The sequence below is a fragment of the Coregonus lavaretus genome, assembly GCF_964263955.1.
Source record: "Coregonus lavaretus genome assembly, chromosome: 5".
NCBI classification, from domain to species: Eukaryota; Metazoa; Chordata; class Actinopteri; order Salmoniformes; family Salmonidae; genus Coregonus; species Coregonus lavaretus.
This window is the reverse complement of record NC_139992.1, coordinates 68,369,630-68,396,790: the sequence shown is the minus strand read 5'-3', so window position 1 is coordinate 68,396,790 and position 27,161 is coordinate 68,369,630. Positions and strand designations below refer to the sequence as shown.

General features: G+C 42.5%; 1 protein-coding gene across 1 annotated transcript in view; it reads left to right on the top strand.

The window, feature by feature from the left end:
• Positions 1 to 13,660, top strand: part of LOC311130119 (obg-like ATPase 1) — a 67,644-nt gene extending 53,984 nt beyond the window's left edge. The window contains exons 11-14 of the mRNA XM_084162803.1: positions 5,568 to 5,708; positions 6,281 to 6,377; positions 8,489 to 8,611; positions 13,117 to 13,660. Coding sequence (XP_084018929.1) covers positions 5,568 to 5,708; positions 6,281 to 6,377; positions 8,489 to 8,611; positions 13,117 to 13,221 — 466 coding nt within the window. The 3' untranslated portion in view covers positions 13,222 to 13,660. The remainder of the gene's footprint in view (positions 1 to 5,567; positions 5,709 to 6,280; positions 6,378 to 8,488; positions 8,612 to 13,116) is intronic.
• Positions 13,661 to 27,161: the final 13,501 nt, after the last annotated feature.

Sequence of the window (27,161 nt, the reverse complement as noted above, 5' to 3'; positions counted from 1 at the left end):
GAGTTTTTACCAAAAAGTTATATTTTGGTTTCATCTGACCATATGACATTCTCCCAATCCTCTTCTGGATCATCCAAATGCACTCTAGCAAACTTCAGACGGGCCTGGACATGTACTGGCTTAAGCATGGGGACACGTCTCGCACTGCAGGATTTGAGTCCCTGGCGGCGTAGTGTGTTACTGATGGTAGGCTTTGTTACTTTGGTCCCAGCTCTCTGCAGGTCATTCACTAGGTCCCCCCGTGTGGTTCTGGGATTTTTGCTCACCGTTCTTGTGATCATTCTGACCCCACGGGGTGAGATCTTGCGTGGAGCCCCAGATCGAGGGAGATTATCAGTGGTCTTGTATGTCTTCCATTTCCTAATAATTGCTCCCACAGTTGATTTCTTCAAACCAAGCTGCTTACCTATTGCAGATTCAGTCTTCCCAGCCTGGTGCAGGTCTACAATTTTGTTTCTGGTGTCCTTTGACAGCTCTTTGGTCTTGGCCATAGTGGAGTTTGGAGTGTGACTGTTTGAGGTTGTGGACAGGTGTCTTTTATACTGATAACAAGTTCAAACAGGTGCCATTAATACAGGTAACGAGTGGAGGACAGAGGAACCTCTTAAAGAAGAAGTTACAGGTCTGTGAGAGCCAGAAATCTTGCTTGTTTGTAGGTGACCAAATACTTATTTTCCACCATAATTTGCAAATAAATTCTTTAAAAATCCTACAATGTGATTTTCTGGAATATTTTTTCTCAATTTGTCTGTCATAGTTGACGTGTACCTATGATGAAAGTTACAGGCCTCTCTCATCTTTTTAAGTGGGAGAACTTGCACAATTGGTGGCTGACTAAATACTTTTTTCCCCCACTGTATCTCTTAACATCATCCATATTGGATTTCTATTTGCCATATATTTTTCAACTGTACTGTGATGTTACACAAAAGTTCTGAACCATTCTATTCTCATTGTTTCTACAGATTGTAAATTGAAAATAAACATTTTCGCTAAAAGTATTATTATATTATTGATCGATTGACTATGACTTCAGATCATTAGCAGGATTAGCTCCAGGTAAATATTGCAATCCTTCAGCCTTTAATCATCAGCTTCTGATAGGTGGCTGGATTATCTTGGCAAAGGAGAAATGCTCACTAACAGGGATGTAAACAAATTTGTGCACAGAATTTGAGAGAAATACGCTTTTTGTGCATATGGAACATTTCTGGGATCTTTCATTTCAGCTCATGAAACATGGGACCAACCCTTTACATGTTGCGTTTATATTTTTGTTCAGTGTATATATACAGTGTATAGTGCTTATAGAAAGTCTACACCCCCTTGAACATTTGTCACATTTTGTTGCGTTACAAAGTGGGATTAAAATAGATTTAATTGTACTTTTTGGTCATTGATCTACACATAATACTCCATAATGTCAAAGTGAAAAAAATATTCTACAAAACAAATTCTACAAATTCAATAAATAAAATATAGTTGTTGAATAATTATTCACTCCCTTTGTGTAGGCAAGGCTAAATAAAGAAGTCAAATTTGTATTAACTAATCATATAATAAGTTATATGGACTCACTCTGTGTGAATTAATAGGGGTTGATATGATTTTCAAATGACTACCCTTTCCTCTGTGCCCCACAACATCTATAAGGTCCCTCAGTCAAGTATTGAATTTCAAGCACAGATTAAACTACAAAGACCAGGGAACTCATAAAGAAGGGCAGTGATTGGTAGATGGGTAACAATAACAAATCAGACATTGAGTATATCTTTAAGCATGGTCAAGATAATAATTATGCTGTGGATGATGTATTAAACCACCTAGACACATCAAAGATCCAGTCGTCCTTCTGAACTGAGCTGCAGGACAGGAAGGAAACTGCTTAGGGATGTCACCATGAGGCCATTGGGGATTTTAAAACAGCTACAGAGTTCAGTTGCTGTGATGGGAGAAAACTAAGGATGGATCAACAACATTGTAGTGACTCCACAATAATTACCTAAATGACAGAGTGAAAAGAATAATAAAATATAGTAAAAAAATATACCAATAATGCATATGTATGCAACAAGGCACTAAAGTAATACTGCAACAAAACACGGCAAAGGAATGCACTTTTTGGCTTAAATGCAAATCGTTATGTTTTGGGAAAATCCAACACAACACATCACTGAGTAACTGCCTCCTTATTTTCAAGCATGGTGGTGGCTGCATCATGGTATGGGTATGCTTGACATCGGCAAAGACTGGGGAGTTTTTCAGGATGAAAAGAAACAGGATGGAGCTAAGTACAGGCAAAATCATAGAGGAAAACCTGCTTCCTAAAGAAAAAACGGCTTTACACCAGACACTGGGAGAGAAATTCACCTTTCAGCAGGACAATAACCTAAAACACAAGGCCAAATCTACACTGGAGTTGCTTACCAAGAAGACAGTGAATGTTCTGGAGTGGCCGAATTACAGTTTTGACTTAAATCTGCGTGGTGGGTTTGGCATTGAAAAACAGAAGAATATGCAGCAAAGTACCTACGCTAAAATATGGTGGTGGACCTTTGATGTTATGGGGCTATTTTGCTTCCACTGGTCCTGGTGCCCTTGTTAAGGTCAATGGCATCATGAACTTTACCAAGTACCAGGACATTTTAGCCAAAAACCTGGTTGCCTCTGTCAGGAGGCTGACACTTGGCCGCAAGTGGATCTTCCAGCAAGACAATAACCCCAAGCACTAATCAAAATTAAAAAAGAAATGGTTAATTGACCACAAAGTCAACATTCAGTCTCCAGACTTGAACCCCATTGAAAACCGGGGGTTTGAATTGAAAAGGTTAGTCCATAAGAACAGACCAAGGACATTAAGGATTTGGAAAGATTCTGTTTGAAGGAATGGTCTAAGATCCCTCTCAATTACATTTACATTTTAGTCATTTAGCAGACGCTCTTATCCAGAGCGACTTACAGTTAGTGCATACATTTGTTATTTTTTTTAATGATTTTTTTTCATACCCTCTGTGGGAATCAAACCCACAACCCTGGCGTTGCAAACGCCATGCTCTATCAACTGAGCTTCATCCCTGCCGGCCATTCCCTCCCCTACCCTGGACGACGCTGGGCCAATTGCGCGCCGCCCCATGGGTCTCCCGGTCGCGGCCGGCTACGACAGAGCCTGGATTCGAACCAGGATCTCTAGTGGCACAGAAAAGTTCTCCAATCTCATAAAACATTTTCGAAAAAGTCACAAGGTGAGGTATTGAAAGGTATTAAAAACAGTGGTGCTAATCATTTTGACCTCTCTTTTTGAGATTTTTTTTTGTATTACTTGTTCAACAAATCTCTTTCTCTGAGCAATTGTATTAGTATAAAATAATATAATTTCCCTGGTTTTTTTTGTATACTGTACAATATAGCTCAGTATTATTTATTTTATACAGTCATTTTTGCTCATCTTTATGTGTGTGTATGTGTGTGTGATTGCTTAGAGTGCACAGTTGAGACAGATGGCCCAGACTCAGAATCAAGTTGTCAGCACATTAAGAAAAAGGACCTAGGCCCATCTAAATGCAGACAACTTTTCACTTATTAACATAAGGGACTGACATAATATAGCACTTTTAAAGTAATTATTTACCTATGTATGTGTGACGGAATAGCCTCTTGAATTGGAGAGATGCCATATTTTTGATGTTTTTCCATGAACATTTACCCAATTCATTTGTCGAGATGCATTGGAGAGGATGTAAATACGATTGTAAAGTGGCGTTACTAGACATTGGTGAAGTTAGTGAAGTTGGTCAGGAAAGTCATGTTGACAGAACATCAAATCTCATTTGACAGTGCTGCGTTCCCTCTGTTGGGGGAAGGGGGTGTACCTTGTTCCTGTGGGAAGGTGTTTGTCTGCTCCTGTGTCACTCAGTGCGCGGACCCAGGGACCCCCATGCTCATTTGGCGCTCACGTTCTCCATCTCGGCTTCCACATTATTAAAATCATCCCTCAGCGCTCCACCAAGAGCCTCTTTGTTTCTTGGCTGACAATGCTCGATTCTGTCAAGTCTTCACCAATTACAGTCTCAGGTACAATGGCCTATTCACAGGATCACAGCCCTTGACTGGTGTCGGGAGAGTGATTTGTGAATCATTATTCAGTCGCCTGTAGAGAACGTGATACCTGAGGAATGCAAATAATCTGCCAGCGAATAGACGGCTGGGCTCCTAAAAGTGACAAACTACAGCTGTTATTATCCCAGATTGGATTCTTTTCCCTACTTGGAGAGGCAGTCATCTCCTTGGCTTTCGAGTTTGAGTTTCCACTAAATGTACATTTTTCCCTTCATGAGAAGTGGTGACCAGCTCATAGTGGCACCTGTCAAATCCTCAACTCTAGTTTAAGTGCATCACAGCCTCGGTGTTAGCAGGAAGTGAAATATTGGTTATATATGGTTATGCTTACTGCAGAGAGAATACACTGATGGCCTGCCTTGAAGCACGTTTGGCATCACTCAGTAAGATAAATCAAATGATCAAAAAAGCATCCAAGCAACTGCAGCTGTTATGAAGCTGCTATGACATTTCCCAGAAGTTGGAATTATTCTCCGATATTTAGCATTGAGTGTATTGTTCAGTTGTAAGTGGTAGAAAGACACCAGAGATTGAATGACTGAACCAGTGATCCAATAGCTAGATGATAAACGGGTGACATTGTTATTAGAATAGCTGTGGTATTGAGGTTGTGCGGTCTCTCCCAGCCTTTGATTTCTTATAGGTTTTGTAAACAGGAAACTAGGATTACAGATAATGACGAACCTTTAGAATCAATCCAGAAGCCTGGGAGCTCTCTCTGTCAGGCCCAATGTGTGAAAATGGGTCTGTATGATGCTGCTCGTTGGGCTTCGTCCAATCCCAGGCCAATCTGAAAGCGAGTTGGGCTAATCTCATAATTATCCGACCCCCCCCCCCCCCACATTGTTCTGGCAGAGAGTTACCATTAACTGTGAGGATATCTTTGTCCTGCAATGTCAGGTCTCCCGCTGAGTCGCAGGGCAGAAAAACACTCTTAAAAGGGATTTAAAGGAAGTGAATGACTAAGACGTTCATAAGTGGGAATATTATACTTACATCCATCCTCCAGGCCTTAGGGAAATTACTGGACTGGGCACTAACTGTTTGAAATAAATATACTTGTGCTTAAAAATGTTAACAGTAAAGCTGTAACCTTGAAGTGGATTTGGGGTTAAACGCTGCTATTTTAACCATGATAATTGTCAACAATCTGCTTTTTCTTAATGGGATGTCATTGCATGTATTCATACCTACCCGTGACATGGCAAACTTATTCCTGAACTGGCAACTTGTTAATAAGGGAAACTCAGTAACAAAGTGAAACTGTGCAATCGCAGAGCAACCTTGGGAAGGCAATGTTCCGAAACGGCACGGTAAACAGGCACGGCTGTTCTCTCATGAATATGCATAGGCCAGCCGACAGATAACAAACGCTGCTCTGTTCTGTCCTGTCAGTCAACACCAACACCATGAAGCTCCAACGTGCCTGTGTTGTTGTGTCTACTGTCCAGGTTGGTGAAAATCAAGGAGTGGGTGGACAGTCACGACCCCGGGGCGCTGGTCATCCCCTTCAGCGGAGGAGTGGAGAGTATCCTGCAGGACATGAGTGAAGAGGAGATTCAGAAGTACTGCACCGAGCACAAGACTCAGAGGTTAATTAGCATTCAGTCTCCCCACACTTTATCAACTGTGTCCTCCACGCACTCCTTTAATTGCGTGTGCTGATAGAATAATATATGGCAGAGTAATTACCATTATAAAGCAAGAATCCCTCTCTATACGGGAACAACTCAGTCAAAGGGTTTTCTTCTAAATTAAGTTTTGAACTGTCATCTGTCATCTACAGGTATAATTCTAACTTGGACATTTTGGGTGTATTGTTCGTATGTGAAAACCTCTATGGAGGAAGAGAAATCGTGACAGCAGATTTTTTCTCCCGAGCTCAGAGAGACGTTGGGATGAATTCTTAAAGGTGCTAAATGAGACGGCAAGCATGCCAATTAATCAAAAGAATCCCTGGATAATTAAATGTTCAATGTTAAACCAAGTGACCCTATTTTATTTATTTAATTAGTTTATATATTGGAATTGATGCAGGCTTGCCACAGAGGTGAACTTTGGCTACGAATCAAAGCACCACTAAAATATCCTAAAAGAACTAGCATTTACAGCACCACGAACAACATGGAAACTGAAATTGTTTTCACCCTGCTTATTCCGACAGCGTTCTGAGAAGGATCATCAAGGCTGGCTATGGAGCCCTACAGTTGGAGTACTTCTTCACAGCTGGACCAGACGAGGTCCGTGCGTGGACCATCCGGGTAAGACCCTGCCCCCGCGGCCGGCCGCGCCGCATACCGTTCCACCCTGCTGGCATCCAGCCTGATATCAGCCACTTTCAACTTTGTCATGGTCCGGCTTTAGCTAGTCATTACAGGCCAAGGATAACTTCAATTACTGCTGAGCTGCTGAACAGTGAAAGTGGGGGCTACTTTGATTGAGGAGGGCAACAATTGATTTTGCCCATTACTTCCTGAGAATGTTTCCATCCCGCGCAGATCTGCCTGCCGTCCTCCTGCTGTGGGAGATAAGGGGCCCTAGCATTGTGTCTGCCTAATCTGTGTGACGGGGGTTGTCTGTGCTGAAATTGATGTGGCTTTTTATTCAACCGTTTGTGGGCCTTGCCGGGGGCTCCTCCTCTCTGTGTATCAGTTTACTGATCCCGCCGAGAGCCTGGGTGACACTGAATCACAGGAGGATTTACATCGATACAGATGTTGGCTCGGCGCACTGTTATTGTGCAAATGTTAAAAAGATTAAGGGCAGTCATAATACGGTTTTTACCTGTCAGGAGTTGCATACTGATGCACTTGTCTATCTGTGGGCATGTAGGGAGTGTGAGCAGTTTTTATGACAACTAACTAAACTGAAAGTATGTATGTTATTAAGAAAAATACAAGTTTTAGATTGATAATAAACAGAACATTTTATTTGGGTGACATCATAGTGGTTAAATGTATGAGCCCCCTTTTCCAAGCCATGAGTGATGTCCTCAGTGTGTTTAGGAAAGTAACAGAACTCCTCCAAGCCTTTCTCTCATATGGGCTTGTCTCCTTTGACATAACTGATTACAGCTAGCCTTGATCGTGTGTGAGGCATTTAGTCAGGTAAGCATCAGTGAGTAGCTATATTAACCCAATACATCTTACATTGTAAAAACGACACTGTAACATAGTGCTGCCAAACCTTTAGCATGCTTTATTAGGCAACCTCGAGGTGACCATTATCTATCAGGGTGCTCTGCATAGCTGTTAACTGCTCTGATGTGTATCTCTTGTAATGCGCCATAGGACAAAATCAGCCCCTAATCTATTTTCTCTACCTAGACAAACCTTGATGCTGATTAATGGTAGTTAAACTTACAAGCACTCCGTCAATGAGATTGCACAGGGATGGTAATATATTGGAGTCATTAAATACACATAATTCTTTTGGCATGAAATATGCTGACCCCAACCTGATTATATATATAATTAAGAGTGCTCAGTAGTTTTGGTGCACAGTGCTGCAGAGCACAGAGAGAGAGGGAGAGGAGGTCAACAGGCACAAGTCATAATGATGCCGAGCAGGGATGTCACTTATTTGGGTCATTTGTCATTTTCCCCGGCATTATTTCAATGCATATAAATTGCGAATTTTATCAGAGACCGTTTTGACTTCTGGTGCTAAATGGGATTTAATGTAGGAAGAATTTATACAAGTTAGGGATAAACTGTTATTTTTTGTTCTTGGAATGGACATCTAAAACAACCAATTTCATATTTTCCATGGTCATTCCGTTATACTGTTGGTTCCGTTTAAATTTGAATGTATATTCCATAAAGGGATCCTTTAAATTTCCTTTCAATCATCTTCTGTGCTAGGAATTCATTTTGAGGAAGTTCAAACATGTTAAAGGGGGGAAAGGCATTAAATTCTACAAATACATATACCGCATACACTGTATATAAAATGTAGTGAAAGTTTCCATTTCAAAATGGTCAGGTATGATACAGCAAGGTCAATACAGTGTGTCTCCAACTGCAACCCTGCCTCTCTCCCTCTCTGACGACCTGAGGCCAGAGTAGCAACCCACAATGAGGCAAGATTGCTTGGACAGAAATCAATAGCACCACGGAATCAGAAATTGCTGGTGGGCATTGATAGCAGCGCTGCCTCCTTATCGGCCTCATGGCTGCTCTAGCAAGGCACAACCGTGTGGCGTGCTATCCAAAAATCAGGAGCAAGGCAAGAATACCCCCCAACACACCCTCTACCCATGCTCACTTCACCATCCCCCTATCAAACAGCATGTCAGTCCTGTGCTGAAATCCATCTTCTCCAAAACAATTGATTTACCTTGTGTGTCCTTTCTCTTTCTTCCTCCTGACAGAAAGGAACCAAGGCTCCACAGGCAGCCGGCAAGATCCACACGGACTTTGAGAAGGGCTTCATTATGGCTGAAGTAATGAAATTCGAGGATTTTAAAGAGGGAGGCAGTGAGAACGCTGTCAAGGTGAGCCGTCAGGGTGCGCCAGGAGATGAGGGAAGTCTCCTGTGATCAGTGGAGCTGACAGTCACCACACTGCTTGCACTGCAAACACTCTTCACCTTTAGCCAGGGGAAGAAATTACTGCACACACTCCGCCAGCACACCTGACAAGCCAGCTGATTCCATCTCTAAACACTGCCATTCTACTCCTGCTGTGTATATCTTTATCACAATCTGCTCTAACAGGCTCATGGTAGGCCTTTCTTATACCTCAGACCAGCCTCTCAGAGGAAGTTCTCTGTACCCCACCAGCCCACATCTATAGAGCAGACCGTTAGCTTGGCACTCTTTGTGACAGTGATATAAAGAGGCAAGTTAAATAAAGTGTGAAATTCTTTACATCAGGACTGTTGTATAGATGAACAGCACATAAATGTGACCTGCAAATCTTATTTTATTACTACTGATGTTTGTTTTGACCTTTTTACTGGGATGTGGCTTTTACATGGGCGCTGCTCTGTCAAATATAATCACTGTATTTCATGGTGAATTTGTGAAGACAATAGCGTTGCGATAAATACAGCAGGTAGCGTCACAGAATGCTTTAAAGGTTTTTTTTATCCCTCAGTGAGTGTGTGCTAATGTTCAGGGTAACTGTAAGACATTGGCCTCATCTGTAACACCTCTCATCCGCCTGGTTGAGGTAATTCTATTTTTTTCCCCCAGAAGAAAGCTCGGGGCAAAGAACAACATTCCAAAGTGTTCTATGTCACACAATGGATTGGAGCAGTTTCCCGACACCCAGCGTGACTTAGCGTGTCTGATGCTGTTGGTTTGTCTTGTATGGTCCTGCCATTGAAACAGCAGGACATGAATGTGTCAGTGTCAGTGGTTAGCACGCGTCTGGAGGAAGTGCCTCTATTGGTTTACCTCCAGAACCTTGACTGGCATCTGTTATTATAGTGTGTACAAAGCACTTCACAGGGCTATTATGTAGATAGTCTTGGTACTTAAACTTCAAACGCCATTAAACTTGACCACCAGCCAATAGCTGTTGATGAGATCAAACCATGATGTAATTGGATACTTTTTACTTGTTAAATTGTCCCGGGTTCTGTTTAAAATGTAGCAGGTCTAAAAGTGTGTTTGTTTCAAAATATATGGATTAAACAATTAGGGATGTGGACAAAGTGGAGATCAGAGTTTCTAGATGAGTATCAGGCACTAATCCCTTCTACATCCTGTGCAGGAGATGTGTGATTAGCACTGGCAAGCAGTGAGAGCTTGGCCTGCTGACTCCTATTATCACCAAGGAGATCTCCTCCCTCAGTTCACTCAATGGCCAGCCAAATCCTCTGTCTGGCAGATACTCATACACTACATACAATGGGGAGAACAAGTATTTGATACACTGCCGATTTTGCAGGTTTTCCTACTTACAAAGCATGTAGAGGTCTGTAATTTATATCATAGGTACACTTCAACTGTGAGAGACGGAATCTAAAACAAAAATCCAGAAAATCACATTGTATGATTTTTAAGTAATTAATTTGCATTTTATTGCATGACATAAGTATTTGATACATCAGAAAAGCAGAACTTAATATTTGGTACAGAAACCTTTGTTTGCAATTACAGAGATCATACGTTTCCTGTAGGTCTTGACCAGGTTTGCACACACTGCAGCAGGGATTTTGGCCCACTCCTCCATACAGACCTTCTCCAGATCCTTCAGGTTTCGGGGCTGTCGCTGGGCAATACGGACTTTCAGCCCCCTCCAAAGATTTTCTATTGGGTTCAGGTCTGGAGACTGGCTAGGCCACTCCAGGACCTTGAGATGCTTCTTACGGAGCCACTCCTTAGTTTCCCTGACTGTGTGTTTCAGGTCGTTGTCATGCTGGAAGACCCAGCCATGACCCATCTTCAATGCTCTTACTGAGGGAAGGAGGTTGTTGGCCAAGATCTCGCGATACATGGCTCCATTCATCCTCCCCTCAATACGGTGCAGTCGTCTTGTCCCCTTTACAGAAAAGCATCCCCAAAGAATGATGTTTCCATCTCCATGCTTCACGGTTGGGATGGTGTTCTTGGGGTTGTACTCATCCTTCTTCTTCCTCCAAACACGGCAAGTGGAGTTTAGACCAAAAAGCTCTATTTTTGTCTCATCAGACCACATGACCTTCTCCCATTCCTCCTCTGGATCATCCAGATGGTCATTGGCAAACTTCAGATGGGCCTGGATATGCGCTGGCTTGAGCAGGGGGACCTTGCGTGCGCTGCAGGATTTTAATCCATGACGGCGTAGTGTGTTACTAATGTTTTTTTTTTAGACTGTGGTCCCAGCTCTCTTCAGGTCATTGACCAGGTCCTGCCGTGTAGTTCTGGGCTGATCCCTCACCTTCCTCATGATCATTGATGCCCCACGAGGTGAGATCTTGCATGGAGCCCCAGACAAGGGTGATTGACCGTCATCTTGAACTTCTTCCATTCTCTAATAATTGCGCCAACAGTTGTTGCCTTCTCACCAAGCTGCTTGCCTATTGTCCTGTAGCCCATCCCAGCCTTGTGCAGGTCTACAATTTTATCCCTGATGTCCTTACACAGCTCTCTGGTCTTGGCCATTGTGGAGAGGTTGGAGTCTGTTTGATTGAGTGTGTGGACAGGTGTCTTTTATACAGGTAATGAGTTCAAACAGGTGCAGTTAATACAGGTAATGAGTGGAGAACAGGAGGGCTTCTTAAAGAAAAACGAACAGGTCTGTGAGAGACGGAATTCTTACTGGTTGGTAGGTGATCAAATACTTATGTCATGCAATAAAATGCAAATTAATTACTTAAAAATCATACAATGTGATTTTCTGGATTTTTGTTTTAGATTCCGCCTCTCACAGTTGAAGTGTACCTATGATAAAAATTACAGACCTCTACATGCTTTGTAAGTAGGAAAACCTGCAAAATCGGCAGTGTATCAAATACTTGTTCTCCCCACTGTAACTAGCCCTATAGGGATCCACATCAGGAAATACAAAATAAATAATCTGAATATTACATTCAATACTGAAATTCAATATTTCACCTCAGGTCTTTGTAAAATGTATATAATTGATCTGTAATGTATTGTCGGTTACTACTTCCTAAAGTGTCAGTAGAGGGGAAATGTGCCAGGCTCTGGGGGTTTGATTGTTGATGTTATGGAAGCCTGACAGCAGAGCCTCAGGTCCTGCTGCATGCTTTCTTTCTAATCCCTTATTCCCTCAATGTGTACAAAACATTAGGAATACCTGCTCTTTCCATGACATAGACTTACCAGGTGACAGCTATTGATGTCACTTGTTAAATCCACTTCAATCAGTGTAGATGAAGGGAAGGAGACGGGTTAAATAATAATTTTTAAGCCTTGAGACAATTGAGACATGAATTGTGTATGTGTGTCATTCAGAGGGTGAATGGGCAAGACAAAAGATTGAAGTGCCTTTGAACGGGGTATGGTAGTAGGTGCCAGGCGCACCAGTTTGGGTGTGTCAAGAACTACAATGCTGCTGGGGTTTTCATACTCAACCGGTTCCTGTGTGTATCAAGAATGGTCCACCACCGAAAGGACATCCAGCCAACTTCAGACAATTGTGGGAAGCATTGGCGTCAACATGGGCCAGCATCCCTGTGCAACGCTTTGGACACCTTGTAGAGTCCATGCCGCGACGAATTAAGGCTGTTCTGAGGGCAAAAGGGGGTGCAACTCAATATTAGGAAGGTGTTCCTAATGTTTTGTACACTCAGTGTATATATATATATGAACACGGAGCGTTTATGACTGCTGCATTAAGGCCTATGCTATTTAATGCCAGTTGTGGGAATGAACTGTTTGAATAGGCCAGTGTATTGGGATATCACACTATTAGTAATCATATCTGCTTAAGCCAAGCTTGCTCCTCCAGATGGCTGCTTTCAAGTGCAAATGAACCAGTTAGACGTGTCTGGTTTAATACATACTCAGGAATCACAAATAGCCATTGATTTTTTCCCCCTGTCTCCCTCTCCAAGCAGTGTTTCTGGTGCTATTGAGTCTGGATTAAATGGTCTCCTGAGCCTTTAAAGGGACATTGATTCTTCTAATTAATTGTGCTCTGTGCAGAACCAGAATGCATAAACCCGTCCGTATTAGCACTTCAAGTCAATTATTTTGAGTTTGCCCGGGAAGGGGAACAAACACATCTAATGTATACAAAATAAATGTGGAAACTTATTTTGTTTCCTTGAGAAGTATGAGGATGCTATAATGAAAGAGCGTTATTAAAATGTTACTTGTACATATGAATGGAAATTGACAGAGAAGAGGGTTATTCACTCAGTGGGATTCTAGACACACCATGAATAAAACATGACCGTGTGTGTGTGTGTCAGTGTGTGTGTGTGTGTGTGTGTGTGTGTGTAAGACAGAGAGATGATTTGCACGTGTGTTCATTGCTAATTTGCTATTTATTATTTTTCATAACTGTCATTAATGAGGTGTTGTGTTTCTCTATTTTACAGGCAGCAGGGAAATACAGACAACAGGGGAAAACCTACGTTGTGGAGGACGGAGAAATCATATTTTTCAAATTCAACACGCCAAACCAGCCCAAGACTAAGAAGTGACTCAGTCGCCGTCTGTCGGCTACCAGAATGGACCGTGCTATTAGAGAAATCATCTTCTTTGTTTTAGACAGAATGAAGCTGCCGATTGATTGCTACCTGCCAGGTCGGTTCAGTCCTACCTACTGGCCACACTGCCACATTATCCCTGTTTGTTTTCTGTCCAGGAGAATTCCATACAATCCCCCTAGCCAAAGCACAGGTCCACTAAACACTGACAGCTTTGCTATTTAAGATCAGGATGGGCCCCCTCTCCAAATGGTAGGAGCATTTGAAGAAGAGTATTACTCTCTTGATACTTCATTAATCTCCATCACTGGTGCCAGGCCTGACACAGCTGACAGCAGGGACAATGCAACCTGCTCCTCTCCTCCTTCCAGAGATAATGCATGTTTTACAGTAGCCCAGATGTCTACACTCAATAAAACATTTGACAAAACCAGCCGGTGTGTGTTTGGGGATGTCTGTATTGACTGGCGCGGCATGCAGGCGGCGATAGTAGGTCCTGCTGGCAACTGATTACAGAATTAAAAGACACAGTTGACAGTGGCTCTGGCAGAGAGGGGACAGACATAATTGTATCTGTAAAGTGATTCTTATTTTAGAGGGCTAAGTGTGGGATACTGATTATTTCATACAAGAGAATTGGTCAGGTGAAATTGTGTTTGAATTAACCTTTCCTCTCCATGGTTATTCCTGCTCTTAGTTGAGTCCTGGTATTCTGATATGTTCTGTATTTCAAGAGATTGCTTATAAATGTGCACCCCATTATTATTGAGAGTGCCATTAGCTATTATCACTAAATGTAGGTATGCCTGAAGGCTGTTTTTGTCAAATTCCCCTGTGTCTCCATGCCACTGAATGATAGGAGGACAAAACGCAACAACTAAACCAAAAAATATCCATTCCAGTCTTCACATAAGTCTTTATTTATATGAAATTCTGAAAAGTAAAAGGAAACAGAAGTCACAATTCAGAACCACAACCCACAAAAACATTCCTAGTCCCACTGAAGTAGTGTTTTTCTTGCCTGTATACTTTGTGTGTAAGTGTTTTTGAGGCATTTATGCTGATAGAATGGTATGGCTGGCGCTGCGTACGGTGCTGCAAAGTGAGATTGCGTGCTCCACAGGAGTGAGAACACAGAGGGGATCAAGCTCCCTTCCTGAATATCTTGCCTCTATAAATACCCCCTCTCTGCAGAGAACAAAATGGCCTTCAGATGGAGGCATAAAGATTGAATAAAATATTTCATTTCTCATGAAGGGTATTGCATGCACTAGCTTTAAAAGTTGTTGTTAACGAAACAAAGACTTCACAAACACTACAAAGCATGGTGTTTGGCATCTAAATAAAATTGTATTACTATCTTCAAGATATAAGATCATGTTTGATGGGGGATGTTGGGGGCAGGGAAAGTACCTTTATAACTTAAAGCAATGTAGGCATGCATTCCACAATGTATAGGTTAGAGTTAGCGTAATTTATCATTGTTGTTGAGGAAATAGGTCGTGCAGCATTACAAATGTTTCTCATACAGTAGTTTCAATAAGAACAATCAACAACTCTCACTAGCCATCATAGTCGCCATTTACTGTATGTTCTATATTCCAACTACCTCTAACTTCCTTCATACTGGACACAGAGACATAAGAATGGTATCTACAAGTTCATCTGACTATGGGGAAGTAGATAAATGGCAAAATCCCGAAGTATCCCTTTAATCATTGTCTGAGGGCTAAAGACATTAAATCCCATTCTTTTTAGGCAAGAGTGGTGTTGTTGTTGTTAACCAACCCCCAAACCCAACATTGAGGCCCATTTAATAGTTATAAGGGCCTTGGATTGGCAAATTGAGCTCTGTGGTCTGCCTCCAGTGTATTGTTTTTCATATAATGAAGTATCAGTACATTTCTTAGGAACAGTAATTAAGTTATTTAGAATTATGCAGATGTACCCCTTGAGACAGAACACGATAAAAGTCTTCTGGTCTTTAATCATGTCACAAGTAGTCATTTTAGGCTTTAATACCAACAAGCTGGCTATCAAAGGGCCAGAGCAGAGTTAATTTGATCTCCTTTCTGTAAGGGAACTCCACATCTGCTTGTATACTGAGTGTACAAAACATTAGGAACACCTGCATATTCCATGACATAAACTGACCAGGTGAATCCAGGTGAAAGCTATGATCCCTTATTGATGTCACTTGTTAAATCCACTTCAATCAGTGTAGACGAAGGGGAGGAGACAGGTTAAAGAAGGATTTTTAAGCCTTGAGACATGGATTGTGTATGTTTGCCATTTAGAGGGTGAATGTGAAAGACAAAAGATTGAAGTGCCTTTCAATGGGGTATGGTAGTAGGTGCCAGGCGCACCGGTTTGAGTGTGTCAAAAACTGCAAGGCTGCTGGGTTTTTCACGCTCAACAGTATCCTGTGTGTATCAACAATGGTCCACCGTCCAAAGGACATCCATCCAACTTGACACAACAGTGGGAAGCATTTGAGTCAAAATGGGCCAGCATTCCTATGGAACGCTTTGGACACCTTGTACAGTCCATGCCCCGATGAATTGAGGCTGTTCTGAGGGCAAAAGGGGGTGCAACTCAATATTAGGAAAGTGTTCCTAATGTTTTGTACACTCAGTACAAAACTCGGAACGAGGGAGAGTTCGGTTAGTTGTTTTGGAAAGTTTGTTGGAAAGTTTTTTGTTTTGAAAGTCCATTGAAAAAGTTTGGTTAATCCCTAGCTACCTTTTGAGTTTGGATCCTGCGACGTGGTTGGCATCAGTTGCTGGGACCGCTACTATCTGTCCAGTAATCCTGCCGACCAAGGCCGGGTCTGAGGAGCTGCTTGGCGTAGCAGCTAGCCTAGCTGCTAGCAAGCTAGCTGCCTATCAAACTTGAGGGCTTGAACGCAGCCCGCGATGCGTTTAGCCATTGTGGCTGGGACCACGGTTTGTCCCGGGCTTGTGGCTGTCTAGATTACATCATATCAAATCACATTTTATTTGTCACATGCGTTGAATATAACCTTACTAAATAAACGAAAGTAGAAAATTAAATAAAAAGTAACACAATAAAATAACGAGGCTATATACAGGAGTCAATGTGCGGGGGTACAGGTTAGTCGAGGTAATTTGTACATTTGGATAGGGGTAAAGTAACTGTGCATAGATAATAAACAGCGAGCAGCAGTCTAAAAACAAAGGGGGGTAGTCAATGTAAATAGTCTGGGGGGGGTTGTCAATGTAAATAGGGTGGCCATTTTATTCATTTTTCAGCAGGCTTATGGCTTGGGGGTAGAAGCTGTTAAAGAGCCTTTTGGACCTAGACTTGGCGCTCCGGTACCGGGGTTGTCAATGTAAATAGGGTGGCCATTTTATTCATTTTTCAGCAGGCTTATGGCTTGGGGGTAGAAGCTGTTAAAGAGCCTTTTGGACCTAGACTTGGCGCTCCGGTACCGCTTGCCGTGCGATAGCATTGAGAACAGTCTATGATTGGGTGACTGGAGGCTTTGTCGATGTTAATAGGGGCCTGTTCGGCCCTCCTTTTCCTGTAGTCCACGATCATCTCCTTTGTCTTGCTCACGTTGAGGGAGAGGTTGTTGTCCTGCCACCACACTGCCAGGTCTCTGACCTCCTCCCTATAGGCTGTCTCATCATTGTCGGTGATCAGGCCTACCACTGCTGTGTTGTCAGCAAACTTCCAGAACTGATCCCTGCTGTTTGTTGTTGTTGTTTCCAATCTTCCCTAAGAACTGCCCTGTCTGGAACTGTGAGGAGTAACAGCGTAACGTATGTTACTACCATGACAAAGACCAAAGCCGGCGGGACTACCGTAGTTCTTTAAGCAGTTGTTACAACTACAAGAAAATACTGGTGAAGTCAACTAATAAAATAATAGACGACCTGACCAGAGAGGTCCAGGACCTGAAGAACAGTTTGTAGTTCTCCCAGGGTCTGCTCGATGAGTTTAAACATGAGAACGGCAAGATGACAGCAATCTGTAAGTCATTGAGAGAGGACATCAGTTCTGTATGTGAATCCATGATAACAATTACAGATAAATCAGATTATCTCGAGGGACAATCACGGCAGAACAACATTGTTGTGGGCGGAATTGCAGAATCTCCACATGAGACCTGAACAGAGTCTGACAAAGTGAGGGAAATGATCACTGAGAAACTGAAGATGGACCACAGGAAGATTGAGGTGGAGTGCGCCCACAGCACTGGAAAACCCACCACCGGCCCAGATGACAGGCCCAGGCCGATAGCGTTCAAGTTCCTGAGGTTAAAGGAAATGGTAGCAGTTCTGGAAAGAGCCAAGAACTTGATAGGAACATACATCTATCCTGAAGCTGTGCACCAGAAGAGGAAATAACTTATCCCAGCAATGAAAGCTGTCAGAGCGCGTGGGGACATTGCTTACATCTGCTATGACAGGCTCATTGTCCACCCTCCCTCCCAAAAACCTGGAAGGGATGAGAGAGCCAAGCCTATGGGTTCGTAGCTTCAACCCCGCGGCACATACACGCTTACACACACCAACTGATTAATGGACTTCTGAATGTATATTTTTTTATCTTGCTTTGTTTGCTCTTTTCCATATTATGTATATCTCTGATAAGCTACAAGGAAAGGGCTGAAACTAGCCTATATTAATATATGTAGCCTTAGAAATAAGGGTAATGAATTCAAAACTTGCTAACATCAGATAACATCAATACATTAGCCATTTCTGAGACTCATTAGATAATTAATTTGATGATACAGCACTAGCAATACAAGGATATAACATCTATAGAAGAGACAGACATCCTTATGGGGGAGGTGTTGCTGTATATATTCAGAGCCATAGCCCTGTAATGCTTAGAGAAGATCTTAGGTCAAGTGTTATTGAAGTGTTGTGGTTGCAGGTTCACCTGGCATATCTAAAGCCTTTTTTTGGGGGGTGTTGCTATAGGCCACCAAGTGCTAACAGTCAGTATCTAAATAATATGTGTGAAATGCTTGATAGTGTATGTGATGAAAACAGATAGGTCTACTTTCTTGGGGACCTGAATATTGACTGGTTTTCATCAAGCTGTCTGCTCAAGAGGAAGCTTCTCACTGTAACCAGTAACTGTAATCTGGTTCAGGTTATTAATCAACCTTCCATGGTTTACAAACACTACAGGAACAAGATCATCCACATGTATTGATCACATTTTTACTAATACTGTAGAACTTTGCTCTAAAGCAGTATCCGTACCCATTGGATGCAGTGATCACAATATAGTGGCCATATCCAGGAAAGCCGAAGTTCCAAAAGCTGGGCCTAAGAGATCATACAAAAGATTTTGCTTGTGGATGATGTTAAAAAATATTTGTTGGTCTGATGTGATTAATAAGAAGCATCCAGACGCTGCACTTGATGAATTTATGAAATTGCTTCTTCCGATTATTGATAAACATGCACTTGTTAAGAAACTGACTGTTAGAACTGTTAACGCTCCATGAATTGATGAGGAATTAAACAACTGTATGGTTGAAAGAGATGGGGCAAAAGGAGTGGCTAATGGCTGCACATCTGACTGGCTGACTAACTGAAAATTGAGAAATGATGAAACTAAACTCAACATAAAGAAGAATAAACTGTATTATGAAGCCAAGATCAATTATATAAGTACTTTAAATGAAATTATGGGCAGAAAGACAAATTCAACTCCATCTTTCATCAAATCAGATGGCTTATACATTACAAAACCATTTTAAGTTGCCAATTATTTTACTTTATTGGCAAAGTGGGCAAACTTAGGTGTCACGTTCGTTGAGTACAGGATTGGATCAAGGTGCAGCGTGGAATGCATACATGTTTATTAACAAAGTTAACACACGACAAAACAACAAAAGCAACGTAACGTGAAGCTCACAATGGCTACACACAAACAAGCCAAACAAGAGTCAAGATCCCACAACATAGGTAGGTAAAATGGCTACCTAAGTATGATACCCAATCAGAGACAACAATCGACAGCTGCCTCTGATTGGGAACCACACCCGGCCAACATAGATCTACAAACATAGAATGTACACATAGAAATACACACCCTGACCAAACCAACTAAAGAAAACCGGTCTCTCAAGGCCAGGGCGTGACAGTAGGCAGGAAATGCCAACAACGAACAGTGAGCCATTGTATTCATACATAAACAACTAATAACGAAAGAAAAGTACTGTAAATATGAATTTGTAAAGTTAGTGTGGCAGAGGTGGAAAAATGATTGTTATCGATCAATAATGACAAACCTGGCATTGATAATTTAATCAAATCAAATCAAATGTTATTTGTCACATACATGTGTTTAGCAGATGTTATTGCGGGTGTAGCGAAATGCTTGTGCTTCTAGCTCCAACAGCGCAGTAATATCTAACAAGTAATATCTAACAATTTCACAACATATACCCAATACACACAAATCTAAGTAAGGAATGGAATTTAAGAGTATATACATATATGGACAAGCAATTACAGAGTGGCATGGACTAAGATACAGTATAATATTATAGAATACAGTATGAGTAATGCAAGAAGTTACTAATGTTACTAATGTTCCATTTCTTAAAGTGGCCAGTTATTTCAATATGCAGCAGCAGCAGCCTCTAATGTGCTAGTAATGGCTATTTAACAGTCTGAAGGCCTTGAGATAGAAGCTGTTTTTCATTCTCTCGGTCCCAGCTTTGATGCACCTGTACTGATCTTGCCTTCTGAATGATAGCGGGGTGAACAGGCAGTGGCTCGGGTGGTTGATGTCCTTGATGATCTTTTTGGCCTTCCTGTGACATCGGGTGCTGTAGGTGTCCTGGAGGGCGGGTAGTTTGCCCCCGGTAATGCGTTCGGCAGACCGCACCACCCTCTGGAGAGCCCTGCGGTTTTCGGGCGGTGCAGTTGCCGTACCAGGTGGTGATACAGCCGACAGGATGCTCTCAATTGTGCATCTGTAAAGGTTTGTGAGTGTTTTAGGTGCCAAGCCAGATTTCTTCAGCTTCCTGAGGTTGAAGAGGCACTGTTGCGCCTTCTTCACCACACTGTCTGCGTGGGTCGACCATTTCAGTTTGTCAGTGATGTGTACGCCAAGGAACTTGAAGCTTTCCACCTTCTCCACTGCGGTCCCGTCAATGTGGATAGGGGGGTGCACCCTCTGCTGTTTCCTGAAGTCCACGATCATCTCCTTTGTTTTGTTGACGTTGAGTGAGAGGTTATTTTACTGGCACCACACTCCCAGAGCCCTCACCTCCTCCCTGTAGGTTGTCTCGTCATTGTTGGTAATCAAGCCTATTACTGTTGTGTCGTCTGCAAACTTGATGATTGAGTTGGAGGCGTGCTTGGCCACGCAGTCTTGGGTGAACAGGGAGTACAGGAGGGGGCTGAGCACGCACCCTTGTGGGGCCCCAGTGTTGAGGATCAGCGAAGTGGAGATGTTGTTTCCTACCTTCACCACCTGGGGGCGGCCCGTCAGGAAGTCCAGGACCCAGTTGCACAGGGCGGGGTTCAGACCCAGGGCCTCGAGCTTAATGATGAGCTTGGAGGGTCCTATGGTGTTGAATGCTGAGCTATAGTCAATGAACAGCATTCTTACATAGGTATTCCAAATACAATGCTCTTAAATACAATTTAGATGGAAAGCTACTGAGGATGGTGGCTGACTCAATAGCCACTCCTATTTGTCATATATTTAATCTGAGCCTAGAGGAAAGTCTTTGTCCTCAGGCCTGGAGGGAAGCCAAAGTCATTCCCCTACCCAAGAGTGGTAAAGCGGCCTTTACTGGTTCTAACAGCACACCTATCAGCTTGCTGCCAGCTCTTAGCAAACCGTTGGAGAAAATGGTGTTTGACCAAATACAGTGCTATTTCTCTGTAAATTGTTAATAAGAAGATTGTGGGAGCTGTACTGTTAGATTTCAGTGCAGCCTTTGATATTATTGACCGTAACCTGTTGTTGAGAAAACGTAAGTATTATGGCTTTTCAACCTCTGCCATATCATGGATTCAGAGCTATCTATCTAATAGAACTCAGAGGGTTTTCTTTAATGGAAGCTTCTCTAATGTCAAACATGTAAAGTGTGATGTATTGCAGGGCAGCTCTCTAGGCCCTCTACTCTTTTCTATTTTTTTACAAATGACCTGCAACTGGCATTAAACAAAGCATGTGTGTCCATGTATGCTGATGATTCAACCATATACGCATCAGCAACCACAACTAATGAAGTCACTGAAACTCTTAACAAAGAGTTGCAGTCTGTTTTGGAATGGGTGGCCAGTAATAAACTAGTCCTGAACATCTCTAAAACTAAGAGCATTGTATTTGGTACAAATCATTCCCTAAGTTCTAGACCTAAGCTGAATCTGGTAATGAATGGTGTGGCTGTTAGACAAGTTGAGGAGACTAAATTACTTGGTTTTACCTTAGCTTAGATTGTAAACTGTCATGGTCAAAACATATAGATTCAATGGTTGTAAAGATGGGGAGAGGTCTGTCCGTAATAAAGAGATGCACACGCCACAAAGCAAGTCCTGCAGGCTCTAGTTTTATCTTATCTTGATTATTGTCCAGTCCTATGGTCAAATGCTGCAAAGAAAGATCTAGTTAAGCTGCAGTTGGCCCAGAATAGAGCGGCACGTCTTAATCTTTATTGTAATCAGAGGGCTAATATTAATACTATGCATGCCAGTCACTCTTGGCTGAGAGCTGAGGAAAGACTGACTGCCTCACTTGTTTTATAAGAAACATTAATGTATTGGAAATTCCTAATTGTTTGCATAGTCAACTTACACACAGCACTGACACACACACACACCCCACTAGACTTGCCACCAGGGGTATTTTCACAGTCCCCAGGTCCAGAACAAATTCAAGGAAACGTACAGTATAAAAAATAAAAAAAATTATGCACTCACTAACTGTAAGTCGCTCTGGATAAGAGCGTCTGCTAAATGACTAAAATGTAAAATGTATTATATAGAGCCATGAGTGCATGGAACTCTCTTCCATATTATATAGCGCAAGTGAACAGCAAACCTGGTTTCAAAAAACTAATAAAGCAACATCTCACGGCACAATGCCTCTCCCCCATGTGACCTACTTGTTGTGTGTATATACTGACATGTACGTGTAACTGATAGATGCACACACACACACTACATGTTAATGTTTTTAAATGTATGTAAATTGTAAAGTCTTTTTTTGTCTGTAATGTCTTTTTTGTTATATGTTGGACCCCAGTAAGACTAGCTGTCGCCATTGGCATCGGCTAATGAGGATCCTAATCAATCAAACCAAAAATCAGTGTATATCATGTCTTGTTAAAAAGTGTCCATTAGCAGAAGCTAAATAACTCAAGCCGTCTAATTTAACAATTATACTTTATTGGCAAACAGCTTCAATGTTACAGTGATCTCTCTTCTTGCTTTACTGTAAAATGCTTCCAATTTTCATACTATATATCACACTTTGCATTGGTGTTATCATATCTTGTATGACATTGATATTCATATGCAATGTGTTGAAAGTAGTTACAGTGGGGAGAACAAGTATTTGATACACTGCCGATTTTGCAGGTTTTCCTACTTACAAAGCATGTAGAGGTCTGTAATTTTTTATCATATGTACACTTCAACTGTATGATTTTTAAGTAATTAATTTGCATTTTTTTGCATGACATAAGTATTTGATCACCTACCAACCAGTAAGAACACCTGTTTGAACTCATTACCTGTATAAAAGATACCTGCCACACACTCAATCAAACAGACTCCAACCTCTCCACAATGGCCAAGACCAGAGAGCTGTGTAAGGACATCAGGGATAAAATTGTAGACCTGCACAAGGCTGGGATGGGCTACAGGACAATAGACAAGCAGCTTGGTGAGAAGGCAACAACTGTTGGCGCAATTATTAGAAAATGGAAGAAGTTCAAGATGACGGTCAATCACCCTCGGTCTGGGGCTCCATGCAAGATCTCACCTCGTGGGGCATCAATGATCTTGAGGAAGGTGAGGGATCAGCCCAGAACTACACGGCAGGACCTAGTCAATGACCTGAAGAGAGCTGGGACCACAGTCTCAAAGAAAACCATTAGTAACACACTACGCCGTCATGGATTAAAATCCTGCAGCGCACGCAAGGTCCCCCTGCTCAAGCCAGCGCATGTCCAGGCCCGTCTGAAGTTTGCCAATGACCATCTGGATGATCCAGAGGAGGAATGGGAGAAAGTAATGTGGTCTGATGAGACAAAAATAGAGCTTTTTGGTCTAAAATCCACTCGCCGTGTTTGGAGGAAGAAGAAGGATGAGTACAACCCCAAGAACACCATCCCAACCGTGAAGCATGGAGGTGGAAACATCATTCTTTGGGGATGCTTTTCTGCAAAGGGGACAGGACGACTGCACCGTATTGAGGGGAGGATGGATGGGGCCATGTATCGCGAGATCTTGGCCAACAACCTCCTTCCCTCAGTAAGAGCATTGAAAATGGGTCGTGGCTGGGTCTTCCAGCATGACAACGACCCGAAACACACAGCCAGGGCAACTAAGGAGTGGCTCCGTAAGAAGCATCTCAAGGTCCTGGAGTGGCCTAGCCAGTCTCCAGACCTGAACCCAATAGAAAATCTTTGGAGGGAGCTGAAAGTCCGTATTGCCCAGCGACAGCCCCGAAACCTGAAGGATGTGGAGAAGGTCTGTATGGAGGAGTGGGCCAAAATCCCTGCTGCAGTGTGTGCAAACCTGGTCAAGACCTACAGGAAACATATGATCTCTGTAATTGCAAACAAAGGTTTCTATACCAAATATTAAGTTATGCTTTTCTGATGTATCAAATACTTATGTCATGCAATAAAATGCAAATTACTTAATCATACAATGTGATTTTCTGGATTTTTGTTTTAGATTCCGTCTCTCACAGTTGAAGTGTACCTATGATAAAAATTACAGACCTCTACATGCTTTGTAAGTTGGAAAACCTGCAAAATCGGCAGTGTATCAAATACTTGTTCTCCCCACTGTATATTTATTAAAGTCTAGATCAAATCCAATGAATTTACAGATTGAAACACAGTAGTTGGATCTAGGGATATTAACAGTGATTAGTAGCTGGTGGGGCCCTCTGTCTATTGGTACAAATGTTCTGTCAGCATCATCAATCACGTGGTGCCACTCCGCCCAGAGGCTAACCACAATGGCACCAAACCAAGAATGGCAGAGTAGAAAGACAGCTTTAAAAAGTGCAGTCATGAAAGACCAAAGCCTGCTATTGTAAATCACAATAGCTCAGCTTTAACCCCAAAAGAACTTGAGAAATTACAAAGAATTTATGGGATGATAAATGAACACATAAATAACTTTGACATGTTGAGTACAAACAATGGACACACGAGGGATACATGTTTGGAAATTCAATGGATACTGAAGAATTATTGCATTCAATGGCTCTTGAGGGGATCCCAGTGTCTGTTTTGGAATTACAAAAAATAATACTTTACTTAACACACAAATAAAATCATCTTCAAACATCCAAATGACGGATCCGCCCAGGTTATTCTGTACTTCAGACTAGGAGTCAAAATCAGATGAAAGTAATGACTTGAATAAGGCACACATTGACATTTACCCCCCAAACAGGTCATTATGTCAAAACCAGTGCACAGTAACATTCTATTGAGAGGTTGTTACAACAGGAAGAGCATAACTTACATTTGATTTACTGCTGTCACCTTCAGGCAGAACAAACGTACAATAAAGTCACACACAGTCACACCAAGTCACTTGGCTCTGTCATATCCTCACATGGCCTCTCCTATCATTGCTACGCTGACGATACACAACTAATCTTCTCCTTTCCCCCTTCTGATAACCAGGTGGCGAATCGCATCTCTGCATGTCTGGCAGACATATCAGTATGGATGACGGATCACCACCTCAAGCTGAACCTTGGCAAGACGGAGCTGCTCTTCCTCCCGGGGAAGGACTGCCCGTTCCATGATCTCGCCATCACGGTTGACAACTCCGTTGTGTCCTCCTCCCAGAGTGCGAAGAGCCTTGGCGTGACCCTGGACAACACCCTGGCGTTCTCTGCTAACATCAAGGCGGTGACCCGATCCTGTAGGTTCATGCTCTACAACATTCGGAGAGTACGACCCTGCCTTACACAGGAAGCGGCACAGGTCCTAATCCAGGCACTTGTCATCTCCCGTCTGGATTACTGCAACTCGCTGTTGGCTGGGCTCCCTGCCTGTGCCATTAAACCCCTACAACTCATCCAGAATGCCGCAGCCCGCCTGGTGTTCAACCTTCCCAAGTTCTCTCACGTCACCCCGCTCCTCCGCACACTCCACTGGCTTCCAGTTGAAGCTCGCATCTGTTACAAGACCATGGTGCTTGCCTATGGAGCTGTGAGGGGAACGGCACCTCCGTACCTTCAGGCTCTGATCAGTCCCTACACCCAAACGAGGGCATTGCGTTCATCCACCTCTGGCCTGCTGGCTCCCCTTCCTCTGCGGAAGCATAGTTCCCGCTCAGCCCAGTCAAAACTGTTCGCTGCTCTGGCACCCCAATGGTGGAACAAGCTCCCTCACGACGCCAGGACAGCGGAGTCACTCACCACCTTCCGGAGACATTTGAAACCCCACCTCTTTAAGGAATACCTGGGATAGGATAAAGTAATCCTTCTACCCCCCGCTTACCCCAACCCCCCCCCCCTAAAAAAAAAAAAAACATTGTAAAGTGGTTGTACTACTGGCTATAAGGTGAATGCACCTATTTGTAAGTCGCTCTGGATAAGAGCGTCTGCTAAATGACGTAAATGTAAAAAATGTAAAATAAAGTGATTTTCATTTTTTATTCATTTTTAAGAATTCCTTTACATGAACCAACTGAAAGCTGTTTGTTTATTGATAGACCCAAAGGTCACAGGCTGATCTGACAGAGGGATGGAATTAATTTGAATATGATTCTCCCGCAGAAAGTATGAAGTAACATTGTATACCGGTGCTCAAAATGGAAGGAAATGTGATTATTTTTCCAAAGGCACATCACTCCAGAATATAGCCCTTTTTCAATTTATTAAAAGAAAGGAGGCTGTTGTGCACATTACAGGCCTGTGTTGTTTGCCCTATTTATAGTAAACTGGGTTCCATTGAGCGTAGATGACAATCAGGGAGTGACTTTCATAAAGGGTCAAACCTGCTACAGTACAGTAGATAAGTACCTACACTTTAGAGCTCTTGCTCGTGTAATAAAGCTGAGCCTGAGTGCCTCATAGAAACCCAGTATATTGTTTCTGTGTCCATATTGATGCCTTTCTCAAAGTTGTCATCCAGATCCATTTGGTATTCTATCCACACTTCTCCCACCTGCACCATTTTCAATTTTCCCTCTGAGGTCCCATTTACAGTGTCTCAAAAGGTGTCTCCAGCATGGCAGTTTCTCACCATGGGGTCACCTCTCTCTTGGACTGGCCCTCAGGGACACAACTGTCAATATGACACCTTCACAGCTGTCACACACAGTCAGGCTGATGGCCTGTGTGTTTTGTTATTTTCACCCTGGCTGACCAAGAACATGCTCTGCCTCATTGATTAGCTTAATTCTGGACAATGACAGATTTGTACAGGGGTTGACTGCTTTAATTAATATGATTAATCTTATCCAGCATCATTTAACCTTGTTCTTATCTCGTTTGCACTTCTAACCCTTTGTTAGCTATTGTTGTGGTCCTATTGTGGTCTATTGTGGTCCTCTGTAGCTCAATTGGTAGAGCATGGCGCTTGTAACGCCAGGGTAGTGGGTTCGATCCCCGGGACCACCCATACGTAAAAATGTATGCACACATGACTGTATGTCGCTTTGGATAAAAGCGTCTGCTAAATGGCATATTATTATTGTTGTTACAGATTATGCAATCTATTG